The 16,518-nt window shown below is 27.8% G+C and overlaps 1 protein-coding gene and 1 long non-coding RNA gene across 2 annotated transcripts; both read right to left on the bottom strand.

The window, feature by feature from the left end:
- Positions 1 to 1,785: 1,785 nt before the first annotated feature.
- Positions 1,786 to 6,603, bottom strand: LOC147809941 (uncharacterized). The gene is made up of 5 exons (XM_087164696.1): positions 6,553 to 6,603; positions 6,260 to 6,408; positions 5,153 to 5,317; positions 3,429 to 3,488; positions 1,786 to 1,982 (listed from the first exon to the last, which is right to left on the bottom strand). The coding sequence occupies exons 2-5, from the start codon at positions 6,341 to 6,343 to the stop codon at positions 1,926 to 1,928; spliced, it is 366 nt and encodes a 121-aa protein (XP_087020822.1). The 5' UTR covers positions 6,344 to 6,408; positions 6,553 to 6,603; the 3' UTR covers positions 1,786 to 1,925.
- Positions 6,604 to 10,958: 4,355 nt separating this feature from the next.
- LOC147809940 (uncharacterized) lies at positions 10,959 to 12,949 on the bottom strand. The gene is made up of 2 exons (XR_015433554.1): positions 12,228 to 12,949; positions 10,959 to 11,059 (listed from the first exon to the last, which is right to left on the bottom strand). It is a non-coding gene; the product is annotated as an uncharacterized LOC147809940 (long non-coding RNA).
- Between the last annotated feature and the right edge of the window lie 3,569 nt (positions 12,950 to 16,518).

Below are 16,518 nucleotides of genomic sequence, written 5' to 3'. Positions count from 1 at the left end.
CTTTGGCAGTCATAGTCTTTAAATATCCTTGAGAAGTGCTCGACTTTCAATTTTCATAGGCTATTGGAAATAATTGTAAATTCCTTGAAGTTGCTTAGAAATTCTTTAAAATGAAAAATTTTGTCACCAAAAAATTTTCAAGTTACATTTAATTAGTGCAATCATGGGGCAAATGTATGCTCATAAAAAGGGTTCATTTTTAAATAGGATAACTGTTATTTTTTTATACCATGAAGTTCAGAGAACTGGAAGTAAAAAAATTTTATTGACCCATAAAATTTAAATTTAAGAAAAAATTGAGAAAATTTTCTTGACTCTTGAGTGGGCATTTATTGCAATTAATTTCAACCTGTGTCGTCTGTTTCAATGGCAAAATGTTTTTTTTCCTTAAGTATTTCAATATAGATTTTAAAATATTTACATCCTCTTTATTTTTTTCTCCCTGAAGCTTTGTGCTTTTTTTTTCCTTGAAAATTCTTAAAGCTCTGAAGCTTTATTTTGAAAATAGAGAAAGTGAGCCCTGTTTAAATCAGTAATATTATCAAACAATAAAGAAAAGATCATTTATATTATGAGTTGAAAACTTTTAAATATTTTATTTATTTATTTTTATTGAGAACTTATTATTTTTAAATCAGTTCAAAATATTTGTTTAGCTCTGAAAGTGCTAGTCACAGCCAACTTAAGTGAATGCAATTTTTATTTCTATTTAAAAAATGTAAATAGCATAAATAAAAATATTTATAGTCAAGTCTGTCTCAATCAGACGAAACCTTTTTTTTAAAACTGTATCTCTCCAACAGAAAAATTTATATTCATAATGTTTTTGTTTTTAATTTTTTATTATGAAAATTTCAGTTTTCATGAAGTTATGCCCACTTTTTATACAGTATGCAATAATTTTTATAGCACATAAGTAATATCACTAACAGAAATTAAAAGAAAATTTAGAGTTATTAAAGTTAAGCAGATTTTCATTTTGTCTTTTGAAATATCCTTAAAATTATTCTCCTGGAACATTTTATGCATTTCACGACATTTATATATTATCTTAAATTGTTTGTACTGCAAACTATCATAAACTAACATTATTGCAGCAAAATTATATTTATAGTTATTAAAGTAATATAGTTTTGGCATTTAATATTTCCCTTTATATTAAAAGAATTTCCTGTATAGACCATTTTGTGTATTCAATAGTTACCAAAAATTATCAGTTTCAGAAAATCTATAAGAGATTCATATCAGAAAATTTGATAAAACTGATATCTAAACTAGTTTTCTATTCTTTAGTTCTATATATACAAAAATTTGTTGGATTTTGATTGGGGTGGTTCGCTTAAACATTGGTTTACGGCAACATATGGGTCCTCATAATTTAATTGACATTGATGCTAAAAATAGATATCAAAGGCAGTAATTATAGAACATTACTTGGTATTATAAGTAAAATGGAAAATGGAAAGAATAGCTGTTTTTCCATAATTTATTCCCATAAGAAACATTATTCATAGTATTTAATAATTTGTAAATTCTGATCGAAATGCATATTTGATCAATTGTATTAAGAGTTTCTAAATATATGCAATATTATCAAAATAAAACATTTAATTCACTTTCTATAAGTTGTCTTGTTTTAGAAAAACGATAAGGATAAAAAACATTTAATAATATTAATTTTATTCAAATGCTTATTATTTTACTAATTAATATTTTATTTGTCAAAATTTCAGAAAATAAATAGCAGTTAGAATTTCGATCTGAAATGGGAATCTTCTTCTAAAATATGCATTGCATAGCAACCAATTCTTAATACCTGTCTGTTAAGAATTTGAAATAATCAAAATAAAAGAAATTGTTTAAAATATTCAAATCAAAATTCTCACTTTTTTTTTATTGTGATGCGGTTACATTAAAAGCACTTCCTAAAGGGTCTTCACTGAAAGGAAGACTAGCTGCAACATTGGTATCAACAAAGGGATCTACAAAATAAGAGATTATTCTAGACACTATATATTCCTGAATAGCATTAATTATCAATCAAAAATTTCTCATCATTAAGAAATTATTAAGTGAAATAAACTATAAAGCTGAAACATACATAAATTCAGTTTCATTAAATTAAATAAAAAGCAAACTTCAGAAAATAATAATTAAAACCTTAATTATGCAAAAACTATTTATAGTAAGAAATATCATTTAAAGAGTGTAACAAAATCATTAGAGTTAAAAAGCAAAGAGCAACATTTTTAACTTAAAGAAAGAAATAATTTATAACTAAAACTTTATAACTCTGAAAAAAAAAGAATCAAATAGAAATTGCCATTATCAATGAGACGTTTAGACACCAGCAATTCTAAGATAAATACAGGAACTTATTTAAAGTATCATTAAAAATTTAATTATGAGTTAAAATAAAATTCTCCAAAACAATATTAAGACAAAATAAAATTTTCATATAAAATAATAAGACATAATAGAAGCCTTTAAAAATATATATATTAAAATTATAGTGTTGTCTCCAAGCCATAATACAAATGTCAGCAATAGAATTGTTTATATCAATAGCTATTAACAACCTATTCACATACTGCAGGTTCACATCCATTGTTAAGTTATTTTAAGGTGGAAAAAAAATCATACACTTTTTTAAAATTTACAAATATGCCATATAACATGTGCTTTTAGATATGTATATATTTACTCTGAGGATTGGCTAAAAAATGTTTTGCTTTTTAGTTTGAAATTTCAATTTAAATTTCAATTTTCAATTTCAATTTATATATATATATATATTATTCCATAGTCAATCTTTTTTTTTTTCAAAAAAAGTATGAGTAAAACAGGTATGAGTAAACAATTCGTTATTTTGTATCAAATTGAAACATTTTATTATTTTTATGAATATTTTTTTTAATTTGCCAAATTATTAACTCCTTGAGAGACTATTGTTTGTTGATACATTATAACAATACTACTATATATTATATAATTGAATTAAAAATATATTAAGTAAAGCTTCAAATTAAACAATCTATATGAATTAGTTTTGAAAAATATATAATTTTCTTTGACTACTTGTTAACAACTACAATTTAATTAATTACATTAAATTTGGTATCAACCAAATCAAATTGAATCTGAATTTATATAACAAACAAATAAACCAAACTAACATAACTGCATGTTTAGAGAGATATCAAAAACTATTATTATTATTTCAAGATAATTTTCCAATTTGATTTCCACATATTTGCATGTTGAGTAATAATTTATTCTATAAGTATGCTAGAGTTGACATAATTCTCTTAATGCCTCATAGAGCACGGGGCCACATGTTTAGAGCACTAATCTGGTGCATATTTTGAGAATAATAAGAAAGTTTTAAAACTTTCTCTTCAAGGAAATAGATGGGGAAAAATTATTACCTGAAAATCATTGACAGGTGTTGCTACAGCTGGTTCAACTTCATCAAAGGTTTTTGGAACCTTAAAAATATTTCAAGCATTATTAAAAATTATTTAGCTAGCTAAATGACAAATACAGTTTCATACAGTCTAATATAGAATCAAAGTACTAATATAAAAATAATTGCAAATACTTTTAGACAAACCATACAGATTTTAATATTCGTAGTGTGAAGAAACTAAACCTATAAAAAAATTGTATCCAAATTTCTAACAAATGAAGTTACCACAAAGTTGCATAAATTCGATAATATGGAAATTATAAATTTGATTTAATGTATTTCATGAAGACGAAAAAATTTAAAAGTAATAAGTTTAGACTTGTATAATCTAATTAATTTAACATCTGCCAATTCAATAGCAAAAACAACAATAATAAATTTAATAAATATCATTGTGTAAACAAATATTTTCTGTGAAATATAAACCATTTTTTTTAGAAGAGGGATTAAATGATGTATGAACTGAGAACTAACTTTTTGAAACAAAACACATTTTTTATACCTCTGATGCAGTCAGGTACTGTTTGCACATTTGTGGAATAGTAAAGTGATTATATTGAATACTTCATTCACTATTTTCTTCAAGTTGATTACAGTAAACACTTGAAAACTACCTTTTGAATATGAAAAAAAGATTGAACATTGAATAAAGCTGAAAAGCCCGAATTTTGAAAGTTAATTGGTATGTTTGTTAATAAGTATGGAATTTTTTTCTCTGCACTTGCACTTAGTGTATATTTTTAATTATGCTCCGCAAGAAAATTTTCCCCTTACTTATGAAAGTAACACAAAGCATTGAATGTATGAAATATGATACAATGCATTCAGTAAAGGAGAAAGTAAAAACTTAAATTTTTTTTCTAAAATAAAATAAAAGCCCATATAGGCGATAATACCAACTATTTTTTCATGAATTGCAATAGATGTAAAGCTTAATGGCAGAAGAATTAGAATCGGTCATATTGCACCAAACACAAATGTAACAACCATCAAAACTAAATATGACTAGGTCTAAGTTATGAGACCAGTACTTTTTAATAAAAGGGACGCTTTAAGGTGTTATCTTTTAAAGAAACACACAAGAGTAGAATAATTAAAATACCATATATCAAAATGTATATATCAAAATTTTGAGACCCTAAAATTTTACAAAAATTAGGGGCTCAATTATTCTCCAGCAGTGAAGATGGACATTAATTGATAGAGAAATATTGATGCAATATGATCGATGTGATAGATATGAATAACTCTGTATGGATTTACCCCTTTCAAAAAAATTTTTAATATGTTATATACAATTAATTCTCATTTTCGTTCATAATATTTTTTTTTACATATAAAGGTTTTCTTTTAAAAAACAATACTTATTGTCACAAAAAAAAACATGACAAATATAAAAAATCAAAATATTTTTTCCCAGAATATTTAAAAAAATAAGACATTTGCCTTTAACATTTAGATGTTTGATAATTATATTTAAAAATTATATGGTTTAAAATTAGAACAGAAATGTAAGCATTGTATTTAATATATGAAATTAGTTGGAATTAGAATTTTTTTTATGTATGTAAACAAATTACAATAATTAAAACTTGCATGGACCTTTATAATGTGAATAAAAGATAAACACAATAAATGTTTCTAAGTGATAAATAATCTAATCAAAACTAAATGCATACTTACAGTAGGTGAAATATTAACTATGTCATCATTAGGTGTAGAAAAACCATTCAAAGTAAAGTCTGACATACTTCGGAAATCACCAAAAAAAGCCGCATTATCCATATGCTTGATAGCTTTACTCATTAACCTATGTTGCTCTTGTATTTGGTCAATTTTCATTTTAATCTAGAAGAAAATAAAACAAACAAGGAAAGTTAAGTAACTGTCTTCAACAAAAAAATATACAGTCAAATTAAGTATTTTAAGCTATCAAGTTTATCATTATGTTTATTTTCAAAAACTTACTAATGCAGCAAATAATATAATTGAAAAGTGCAGCCAAGGGATATGATAATTACAATTTTAGTGAATTATCTCCTTAACAGACAGACAAAAAATAAATTGCTTATCCATATCCTTGATAGCTTCACTCATTAACCTGTGCTGTATTGTATTTGATCAATTTTAATTTTGATCTGGACAAAAATTCACAAGCAAGGCAACTTTAATTGTTTTCAACAAAATATCTACAAAGACGAATTAAATTGTAAATATTTTAAGCTGTAGAGTTTTTTCAACAAGTAGCTCAAAGCTCAATTTTCAAAAACATAATAATGCAGCAGAGGATATAATTGAAAAGCATAACGCAGGAATATTATAAGTACAATTTTCGTGAATTATCACTTTAGCAAATATGCAAAAAATTAAATTGCCTACATAAGCTTTATAGTTATTTTGAAGAAAATTAAATAGAAAAAGGATAAAATAAGGCTGTGTTTATATCGTTTTTTTTCCTCCAGAAAAAACAAATTATAAAATAAGCTTTAAATTTATTTAAAAAATAAAGAAATGAATAAGTAGGGACAAGTAATAAAGATTTATTGTGTTTTTTACAGTGGATAAATTTCAGTGCCTCAAACTCAATCTTCGAACCAAATAAGCAGAATGAAATGCAGAAAATATATGTGTTAGATTAAGCGAGAATGATGCATTTGTGTTTTCATGCATTGTTTTTAATTTACTATTGTTATCACATTAAAGTGGATTATTTGTCTTTTATAATTTCAAGTGTTTTTAAAAATAAGCTAAAATTTAATAAACAATATTAAGTAATATAAAATTATTTACTTGGATTATCTGAAGGGTGCTACCTTGTAAAGAAGAAGTCAATGCATCAAATTGAGTTTTGCTTGAATTTAGCTTGCTTTCCATCTGGGACTTATTTTCCTTAACTCATTCAATTCCACCCGCTTTTGATTCAGTTCCCTTTCTTGTATCTAAATAAGTATAAATTTAATTGTTCAAGCATTTATATACTCTAAATTTAGTATCAATATATTAAAATAATTTCATTTAATTAATCTTAACAAATTAAAAGACTAAATATTTGACAAAATCAATTTAAATTTTTAGCAACAAACCTTTAATTCCATTTCCTGTTCTTCTTCCTGTTTTTTCATAGCATCAATCTGTTAAGGAGAAAAAAACATACATGATTAAAAAAATAGGATGGAACTGTGTTTTCAACAAAAAAAGTTGTATGTTCTAAAAATACCAATTCAGTTTATGGCATATAGTGCAAAGAATAAAATTTATCGAAATATATTTTTTAAAAAATAAGTTTTTTTTGTTAAATTATTTTGAAATAAGGAGAAACAGAACTTGAACTTTTTGATAGTGTGGTAAAAACAGGGTGGTCACTCAAATCAGGTTTCAAATTTCCCTGGTTTTTCCAGTAAGAATCTTAAAACTTCCAGGTCAGCGTGTTTTCTTTTCTCATAACGCGCAGGTGGGTACAAGAAAAGTTTCAATATTATAAAGTATTTTATTTGAAATGTTATTTTTTTAATATATCATCTTGAATAGATGTGAAAAAATATGTTTAGCTTGTAGAATATATTACTTTTAGTGAATAAAAAATGTTTTAAAGTGTTAGTTTTGTAGTTTTTGCACAAAATGTACCAAATAGCAAATACAGTGATCCCAAAAAAATTAAATTGCCTTCTATTTCCAGTTGGAGTGGATGGATCAATGTGTATTGTACAATTTTCCATCTTGCAAAAGTTAGTTGAAAAATCACTAATTTTAATCGAGCAAGAACCACGATTATTTTGAAAAGAATTAGAAATTGCAATTTTTATTTACATTAAAGTTCAAATTCAAATTTGTTTATTTTCTCAATATGGCTTAAAAGGAATATATAAAAACTAAAACGTTCTAGATACTTCAATTGTTTTAAATATTTTGGAATACGGTCTTTTTTTTTCTTTTTCCAAAATGGACTAAGATCAATTTCTGAATTCGAGCAAATCTTTTTTTGAAGAACAACCTCTTGTGCTCTTTTTGTTAAAAATTTATAGCCTTATAGTTAGGAACAATTATCCACGAAATTAATTAGTAACGCTGATGTGTGATAATTAGTTAATAACGCTTTACTGTATGAAAAACTTTGTATCGAAACTAGTAAACAATTTGAAAAAAAGAACTTGGATACTTTTTTTTAAAGGGAGTTGAAATTTTTTGCTTTGATAAGTGGGTGTTAGGGAACCTAAGATCAGAATTACTAAGATCTGAGCTATTAATTATTTTTTTTTCTTATCTTGGCTTTTACACATTACCAACTTTTTACTCTTACAAAGTATAGTTTTATACTTAATTATTACTCACAACCCCAGTTATTCATATTGTGTTTTAATACGTTACTAGTAAAAAAAAATTTAAAAGGAAATTGCACAATTACTATATTTAAAGGCAATATGAAGACATAGTTTCAATGCCCTGATGGCTCAGGGTATAGAGTGCTTGCCTTCCAATAAGGTGAAACGGATTCGAATTCCTGCGATGGCTGGTCGATTCGAATTCCGCACCCGGCTTGCATCGACCCTAGTGCTGGCGAAAAATATCCTCAGTGGCAGACGAATCATGAGTTAGAGTCCCCTTGCCGTCAGATAAACCGCGGAAGGTTTTCGCTGTTTATCTGACTCAGTTTTCCTCTCAGGTAAATTCTCGGTTTCCTCTCAGTTTAATGCAAATGCGTGATTGTTCTATCAAAAAAAGTTCTCCATAAAGGTAAATTTCTCCGAATACTTGATCACGTGTCTTCTGGTTGGGGTTCAAAATGACAAGGCTACGTAGTTGAACATTTGAAGTCGTAAATCCAAAATTGGGTTGGCTGTTCAACGACTGTTGTAAAATAAAATTGTCAAGGAAAATCACGATGGCGCAGCGGAAAATAAATTCCCTTCCCTACCTATACCATTTATGATCCAAATACAAGAAATTTGTATTTTACCTTCAAACGTTAGCCAGCGATCAGTGCCGAAATAAATTTTTGATAACTTTTGACCAATAAATCACCTTTAAACATCAGCTCATTTTATTTTCTAGCCGGCCTTGAACATTGAATCCGTAGCCAATGTCAGCTCCAATATCCGGACAAACTAGCCCTCGTGAAGGACTTTTTAATATAACTAACCTACATTTGTGTCATATGGAGTAGAAAACGACGAAAACATCCAACGGTCAGCCGGCAGCAAGGTAACAACATTGGCTCATTGTAGGAAGATGTTAGTTTATAAAAATGAAGGGAAATTAAGAATCTTTCATAAGCATTGCTTATTACTTTCCTCTCTTTTCGTAAGAAAAAATAAGCTTGGAAGCGTTCGTTATATTTGCAAAAAAAATTTCATGTAGCATGAAGTTGAAGTATTACAAAATGCAGATCTATGACGTAACTTAATCTCATCATAAAAACAATATATTTTGGTAAATGCATGGGAAGCAATTAGATTTCATACGAAATTATTATCAGTTCAAAAGGTTTTTTAGATATAAAAAATATTAATAAATAAAAAAAATATTAATTAAGTTTGAATTTCGCAAAGCAAAAACAAAAAAAGGTGTGGTCAAAACACTCCTCAGCTGATTTCTGATCGATAAACCACAAGTTTAGATTTCAATTTCCTTTCAAGAAAATCACAAGAAAAACGTAAAGTTTTGTTTGCCCATCCACAAAATTAGTTTTGACTAAAACAAATTTCAGTCAGTTTATTATTTAGAAACTTCAATCTTGAATTTCGCACTCAAACTAAATTATGGCCTAGAAACGACAAATTATAATTTGACCTCTAAACGTTTCTTCAGTGTTTCCCAAACTAATGACTTTTGTGTACCCTTTCTAAATTTTCGTAACGCTGTGTACCACTTATAAAAAAATTAATGCAGTTTTTTTTAGTATAAGAAATTGCACAAAAGTTACAAATCACAACTGGCTGTTGACACCACTAATTATTAGCTGTTAACTCTGCAAAAAATAGCCAATAGAAAAGTACGTAATCGTAAATTTTTTATGGTTAGCTTTGTTTTTAAATAAAATTTTTTGAAATTTTCGTTTGTTGCAAATTATTTTGCATAAGAACGCGTACCCCCCATAAACTGTTCCCGTACCCCTGTGGATACGCGTACCACACTTTGGGAAACACTGCGTTAGTCCGTCGTAGCATATCGTGATCCCAACTAAAAATAATGGGATTTTAGGGTCGCATGTTAACAATGCTCATAAATAAGGGCTGAGTTAGAAATCTGAATTCATAAATTACAGCCGATTTCCCTTAAAATTATATCAAATACAAGGATATTGCTTAAACTTAAATTTACTTCTGGTTTCAGTTGGCATGGAATTCAACCATAGCTCAGCATTTTACTGGATTTTAAAGACTGTCAATAAGATATCTGGTGAAGTGTAAAGTAATTTAGATCAGATTATTTTAATGAAAAAAAATTAAAAAATTACTCTGTGCAGAACAAACACTTCATTATAATACACTAAATATATATTTAATGAGTTTTAAAACCACTTGCATTTAAATAAACATAAAAGTAAATGAGTAAAATTGAAATATGTTTATTACCAGTAATTTTTTTTTTTTTGCACAGTTAATGGAAAATTATAATTTAAACATTTATAATTTAAATATGATAATCTACATGCAATAAAAACTTCATTAACACTTAAAACTATCTTTTAAAAAATACCACAATCTAGAGAATATATTTATAATAATATTCAGTCCTAGCAGCAAAGGAAAAACAAATTTAAAAAAAACATAGGACAACCATTTAAGTGACTGGTAGCAAATTTAAGCCTGATGCCTTTTACAAATATGACAGAAAAAGCATTTTTAATTTATAAGATTTCAAAAATACTAAAGTTTGAAAGAAGTTTTTTTTTCTACTCTTGAATCATCTGCATCTCTTTTTTTTGGGAGGGATTATTTGATTTAAAGAATTTTTTGTAGTACACTCATTGTAAAGGTGTTCTCGCAATTCAATGTAATTTATTTTTTAAAGTTAATTACACTTCAAAATTTAAATATACTATTATTTAATTCAAAATTTTAATATATTACAAAAGCACTTTTCGGTATGTTGTTATTTTAATTATTTAAATTGCTGAAGTTAAAATTATTAATTGCTTGAAAATTAATTCTCATATTAGCGATTGTTCACACTTTTTTTTACTATATTTGCTTCAAAATCTTTCGAATTAATCACGCGTGAATTTCGGAATCAAAATGCTCATCAATGTTAAAAAGACTCTTAACCAATTCATTCCTTTAGAATTTAGAAAAATTTATTCTAATATTTTTTTCTCTCTTTTTATTAATCTTTAATATTTTCCATATTTTCTCAGCCTTTTTAACTTAAGTGCATAGATATTATATATTGTTAGTTCAGACACTCCCATAGAAAATTCATACACACAAGCAAAAAGGAATATACACAACTATAATAGAATTCCTTGATCAAGATAAGTAAGAATACTCACTACATATTCATCTTCATAGCCTTCTTCATCATCTGGTTCCCCACTGTTTGAATCACAATTTTTAACTAAGTACTTTAGTGTGTTACTCAATGTTCCAAGTACTGAAAGACATAAGTTTCAATATAAGTACACAAAGCAATGTTAAGTAGTTCTTACGCTTTTTAACACAAAATTGAAAACTCTTATCGCTAATCGCTAATGTCAAAACTTCTATACTTAGTGCAATACTTTAACTGACCTGACACTGATGTTAAAAATTTTAATGAATGAGAAAAAACATATTTAATTAAAAAAATTTCTATTATTTTGAATAATATTGTGATGCTATTATAGGGATTACATACTTCCTAGCTTTTAAAATTTCTTAATTTCACACACAGCTTTCTTAATTTCACACCTAGCTTTTCAAAGATGGTTGAAAGAATATTTTAATTTATTTAAAAAGAGAATCTTCATCCTTATTATACTTCATTATGTTATACTTACTTAAATATTCAAGCAAGCAATATTCTGTGCAAAATTTTTATTTAAATAGGGCTTTTTTTCAGGAAACTTACTCAATTTCAGGAAATTTTCAAAGATTTGCAAAAACGATTGGAATTTTAAATAATCCAGTAGAACAGGAGAAACTGGAAAAATCCAGCAGTCTACTGGAAAATCCAGTAGAGTTGGCAGCAATGTTTTTATTTCTATGAAATCGATTTTCTATTTTTTGAAAATTGTTCTTAAAATTGTTCAAAGAGTAGAAAAAAAATTATTGTTTAGTTAGAACTTGATTAGATTAGTTATTGGTAGTTAAAGGAAAAAAACTTATTTTAAAGAATATGTTTTCTTTTCTAAGTTTTAAAGTTTTTTTTTAAGAATAAGATTACGTAAACTCCTGAAAACCATAATTTTTAGAACTTAATCGTAAGACTGTAATAGATTATTGAATATATACCACTGCATATAGTTTGCCAAAAGTAAGAAATCTCCTAGACATTCGTCTGGAGCATGTGGCTGTGACTATGGTAATGAGGTATAATTATTTTAAGTAGGGTTGTGGGGTCACTGTTTAGAACAGGTTTTAGCTCTGGTCAGCAAGAGAAAGGGTAGCTTTTTCTTCTGTGTTAACCCTATGGGGAAGTGAAAGTACTCTCCCTGAAATGCACTACTCTTGTTTCCATAGCAGCAGATGGCCTCAGACTTTGCGGTGGGGGGAGTTTTTACCGTGTACAAATTATACATAGCATGCAGATCCAAAAACATTGGGAATTAAATAAAACTTACCAACTAAAGGATCATTGGGTAAGCTGATGCAGGCATATGCTGCACCAGGAGCACTGTACTGTAATTTTGAGCAAAGAGAGTAACAAACCACTTTAAAACCTTCACTGGGGTCAACCTGAACATAAACGTTCTCCAACACTTGATCTGACAAGGTGTTCGTACAGTCAAACTGAAACAAGAGTGCTTTTCTTTAAGAGCTTTTCAATTATTTTGTTACTACATGCAGGAAAATATATTTTGAAGAAAGATTGCATTAATAGCACATCATTATATCATGAAATATTTTAATATTATGGGATGAATAATTCTGAGAAAACTAAACGGAAAAAATACGTTTGAATTTTTTTCCCTTTTCGTTTTATAATTGACATGGAAGAAAAGCATATTTTGTAGTGATTCTGCTAGATTTTATAAACTATGGGTTCTGAGGATCTCGGACAATCAAATTTCAGTGTCCCTTTTTTAGGAAAAACAGATCCTCCTTTAAAACAATACGTTAATAGATTTAAAATAACAACATAGATTTAAAATAATCAGCGAATAGAAAAGCAATGATCATCCAATGATTAGGACTGGGCCATAAATCGCAAACTATCAATTTAATGGACAAATCGTCATGGCTATATAGTTGCGGTTGTTTCTTACAAGCATCGGAAATCTGATTTAAGCCGCCGATATAAGACGATTGTGATTTGGCGATATAACATGCGAGGATCTTTGCCCCCGCTGACATAGAAAATTTTGATTTCATCTAGCTACGAAGATGTTGGTTTTATCTTGATAGGAAATCTTGATGGCTTCGTGATGTTGAATGGCAAAGAGCGAATTGCATCAGAAGTCAATGACTTTGTGCTAGAATCAGCGTTGAAGAGTAGAATACAATGCACAGTTTTTTTTTTGTGCTTTTACATTTCCTCAAGATTGTATAACTAGCTCTCTAAAAAACAATATCAAACATATTCTTGAAAAAAAAATTGGATGACTAGAGCTGTTAGGTAAGAAAAGAAATTTCATTAAAAGGAAGAGATAAAATAAACAATGCATACTAAGCAGAACGAATATTAAATACTTTAAGCTTATAAAGTTACTGACAAGTGTTTATGCAAAAGATTAAAGCAGAGATCAGAACTACAAAAGGAAAAAAACTGTAAACTTCGATGCTACGAATAATTTTAGTAAGTTACTATGCGTGATAATACCTTTAATTAAGAAAATCAATTTCATTTTGTATTGAATATAGTGAAGAAAAAATAAAAAGGTAGAAAAAAGCACTGCAGTTTTTTTTTTAAAAAATAAAAGTAATTCTCTAATAAATAATTCAAAATAATATTTATAATAAATGATTCTCTAAAGTAAATAATTCAGAAAATATCTAAACCGTTGGTTTTAAATGTTTATTTAAGCCAATTCACAGTTCATGTCTCCCTCCCTTATCACAATTTCAAGAAACCCCTTCTTAAAGATAAGGGTATTTATTTTATTTCAGTAGAACAGCATTTCATCTTCCCCTCATCTTTTGTTTTCCCAGACGTATTGTCTTGTTTTGACGGTCACGTCCGGGTCACCAATGTGGGGATAGAAGTTATAGACAATTTCAACCTTAATCTATGGTAAGGTACCCCAACATAGAATCGAGTTATCATGTCTTATATACTAGTGAATTGGAATTTTGTTTATGTAGTGGTAGATACACTACAGTTCCATAACAAATGATATTCTTATTACATTAAAAGGGCTAGTTGAGACAGTTTATGAGACTATCAGAGTTTTACATCTATCGTTCACAAATCCCTGTGGCAGAATTTTTTTGGGCTTTCTGCGAACTGCGAAAATATCTTTATGCTAGGTACTTTTAATAATAACAAATACACATGTAACTAATTTAAAGTAACAGAAGCGTCAACCTCAAAAAAAAAAAAAAACTTTTTGGATAAAATAAAATAATTTTTCAAATTGAATATGTAATATTAATTTTATTCCAATATTATGAGCAATATTCTCGCATTTTGTAACAGGAAAACACATTAATTATTTACTTTTTTGCATTTTGTGTATCATCACATTAAAAAAAAAAGTTGCAATATCTGTAACTAAAACTACCACAAAAAAAAACAAAAAAAATGGATCAACGGCGAAATCACGCAAGTTGGACTCTTCAAAAGAGGTTACTAAATGTGTGATTCCATTTTGAGATTCAGTAATTGTAATAAATAATATCGTATTAAAAATATTGGTTTTTAAAAACAATGTGAAAATCAATAGTAATAAATGTATAAAAAATTTAATTTAGCGGAAAAGAAAACTAAATTTTTTACTTCAATATTCTTTTTTTTTAATTATTATTCTCAAAAGAGAATAGAAGAATCATAAGCATTTTTTCCTCACTCAGATGCACGAGAAAGCCATCTTTAAAATATAATTCTGAAGAAAAAATAAAACCTTTCAAAAATTTCTGCAGAAAAAAAAAAGACAAAATTTTTTACTTTACAAAAGAAAAATCTTTCTGCAAGAATTCGGTATTGTTCTGCGACAACGCCGCCACGATTCTGCCGCGGGGTCAGAAATTATACCAATAGTTAAAAACTAATAATTTGGTGAAAATACCTCAAACATCACATTTGATGTTTATGCATAAAACTTGCTATATTGCAAAAACTGATGAAGTACAGATTCAATACCATTGCCAACAATGAATATTTGCAATCACTTAGAAACAATTTTCTGTCTGTAATACAAACTTTCTATTGTTTGCAGTTAATGGTCCCAGGAGAAATGATAGAGGTTCAACTACAAAAAAAGATTTCTTACCTGCAACCAACACAATGTGATTCGTGAATGTGTGCGCATCTAACAACAAACTCAGTCTCGGATTCAGTGAGTTCAACAGAAAGAGAAGATTTAAAAAAATTCAAAATAAAAAATAATATTTTTGAAAACCACGTTTTTGTAGTGGAGAATAATAATTAAAAAAAATTGAAAAACGAAAAACGTGGGGCGCATGAAATACATAACAGTAATGTTATATTAGTGTGTGTATGTGTGCTCTTGAGAATATGTGTATGCATATCTGTAATTGTAATTGTATCTGAATGTGGATGTGGAATATGTTTGTGTATATGCATATGTATGTGGATGTATATGTGGCTGTGCATGTGTATGAGTAAGAAAATTTGTATATCTACTGTTATGTATTTCATGTGCCCCACGTTTTTCGTTTTTCAATTTTTTTTTAATTATTATTCTCCACTACAAAAACGTGGTTTTTAAAAATATAATTTTTTATTTTGAATTTTTTTATTTTAAATTATAATTTTTTTAATTTTTAATTTTTATTTTATATTTTTAAAAAATTATTACTTTTCAATTAATATTCTTCATTACAAAAAACGTGTTTTTAAAAATATATATTTTTATTTAGATTATTTTTCTTAGTCAAAAGTAGTCAAGACTACTGCAAGACCACTACTAATACAGGGTGTCTATAAAAGAACTCCGGGGTTTTAAAAATTCATATCTCACTAACTATAAAAGACAGCAAAATTTAGTCGATTTCTCTGAAAAGAGTAGCTCAAAAAGTTTTACTCATACCAATTGGGAATGCTTGTATCAACTGTTGGCGACGCTGCAGGGCGTTGACCTTGAAATGACGTCGCGAAATTTGAAATGATGGCTACTCCGCAACAAAAGGCTCAATGTGCTATTTGGCTCATAGAAACGAAGTCTTTAGTTACCGTACAAAGTGCAGAGAAAATTCGTGATGTTCAACATCTCAGGGAACGAATAGTCAATTGTGTGGCAACCGTCCCCCCAGACATGCTCGCCAGGACATGGGAAGAGGTAGAATACCGTTTAGACGTCTGTCGTGCCACTAACGGGGCGGGGCTCATATAGAACTTTACTAAGTGTAAAAAAAAACTTGAAAATGTAAGCTTTTCAGTCATGTATAAAACATGTATGTATGTTTTTTATTTCATTAAAATATTTTGCCTCAAAACCCCGGAGTTCTTTTATAGACACCCTGTATAATAGAACTTTCATTTTAAATTAGGGATACAAAAATCTCACGATCGCAACGAACTATAGGGGGCGTTGTTGTATGAGACCAATACCTGCGATTTCAATATGAACAGTCATTCATTTACTCTAGAGACGTCGTTAATGTAGCACGTAGCATTGCAACGTTCCTTCTTTATTGTGGCTAATTAAATTTAAAAAAGAAAAATGCTTGATATTCTTTCTTATACAAACGAAAACAAAATGGTATCTCTTTTTATTAGAGAAGGAATATCCA

The sequence above is a fragment of the Parasteatoda tepidariorum genome, chromosome 5, assembly GCF_982258835.1.
Source record: "Parasteatoda tepidariorum strain Cologne lab strain chromosome 5, Ptep-v5.0, whole genome shotgun sequence".
Lineage (NCBI taxonomy): Eukaryota > Metazoa > Arthropoda > Arachnida > Araneae > Theridiidae > Parasteatoda > Parasteatoda tepidariorum.
Note: the sequence above shows the minus strand (reverse complement) of the source record. Positions and strands in the feature narration are given on the sequence as shown.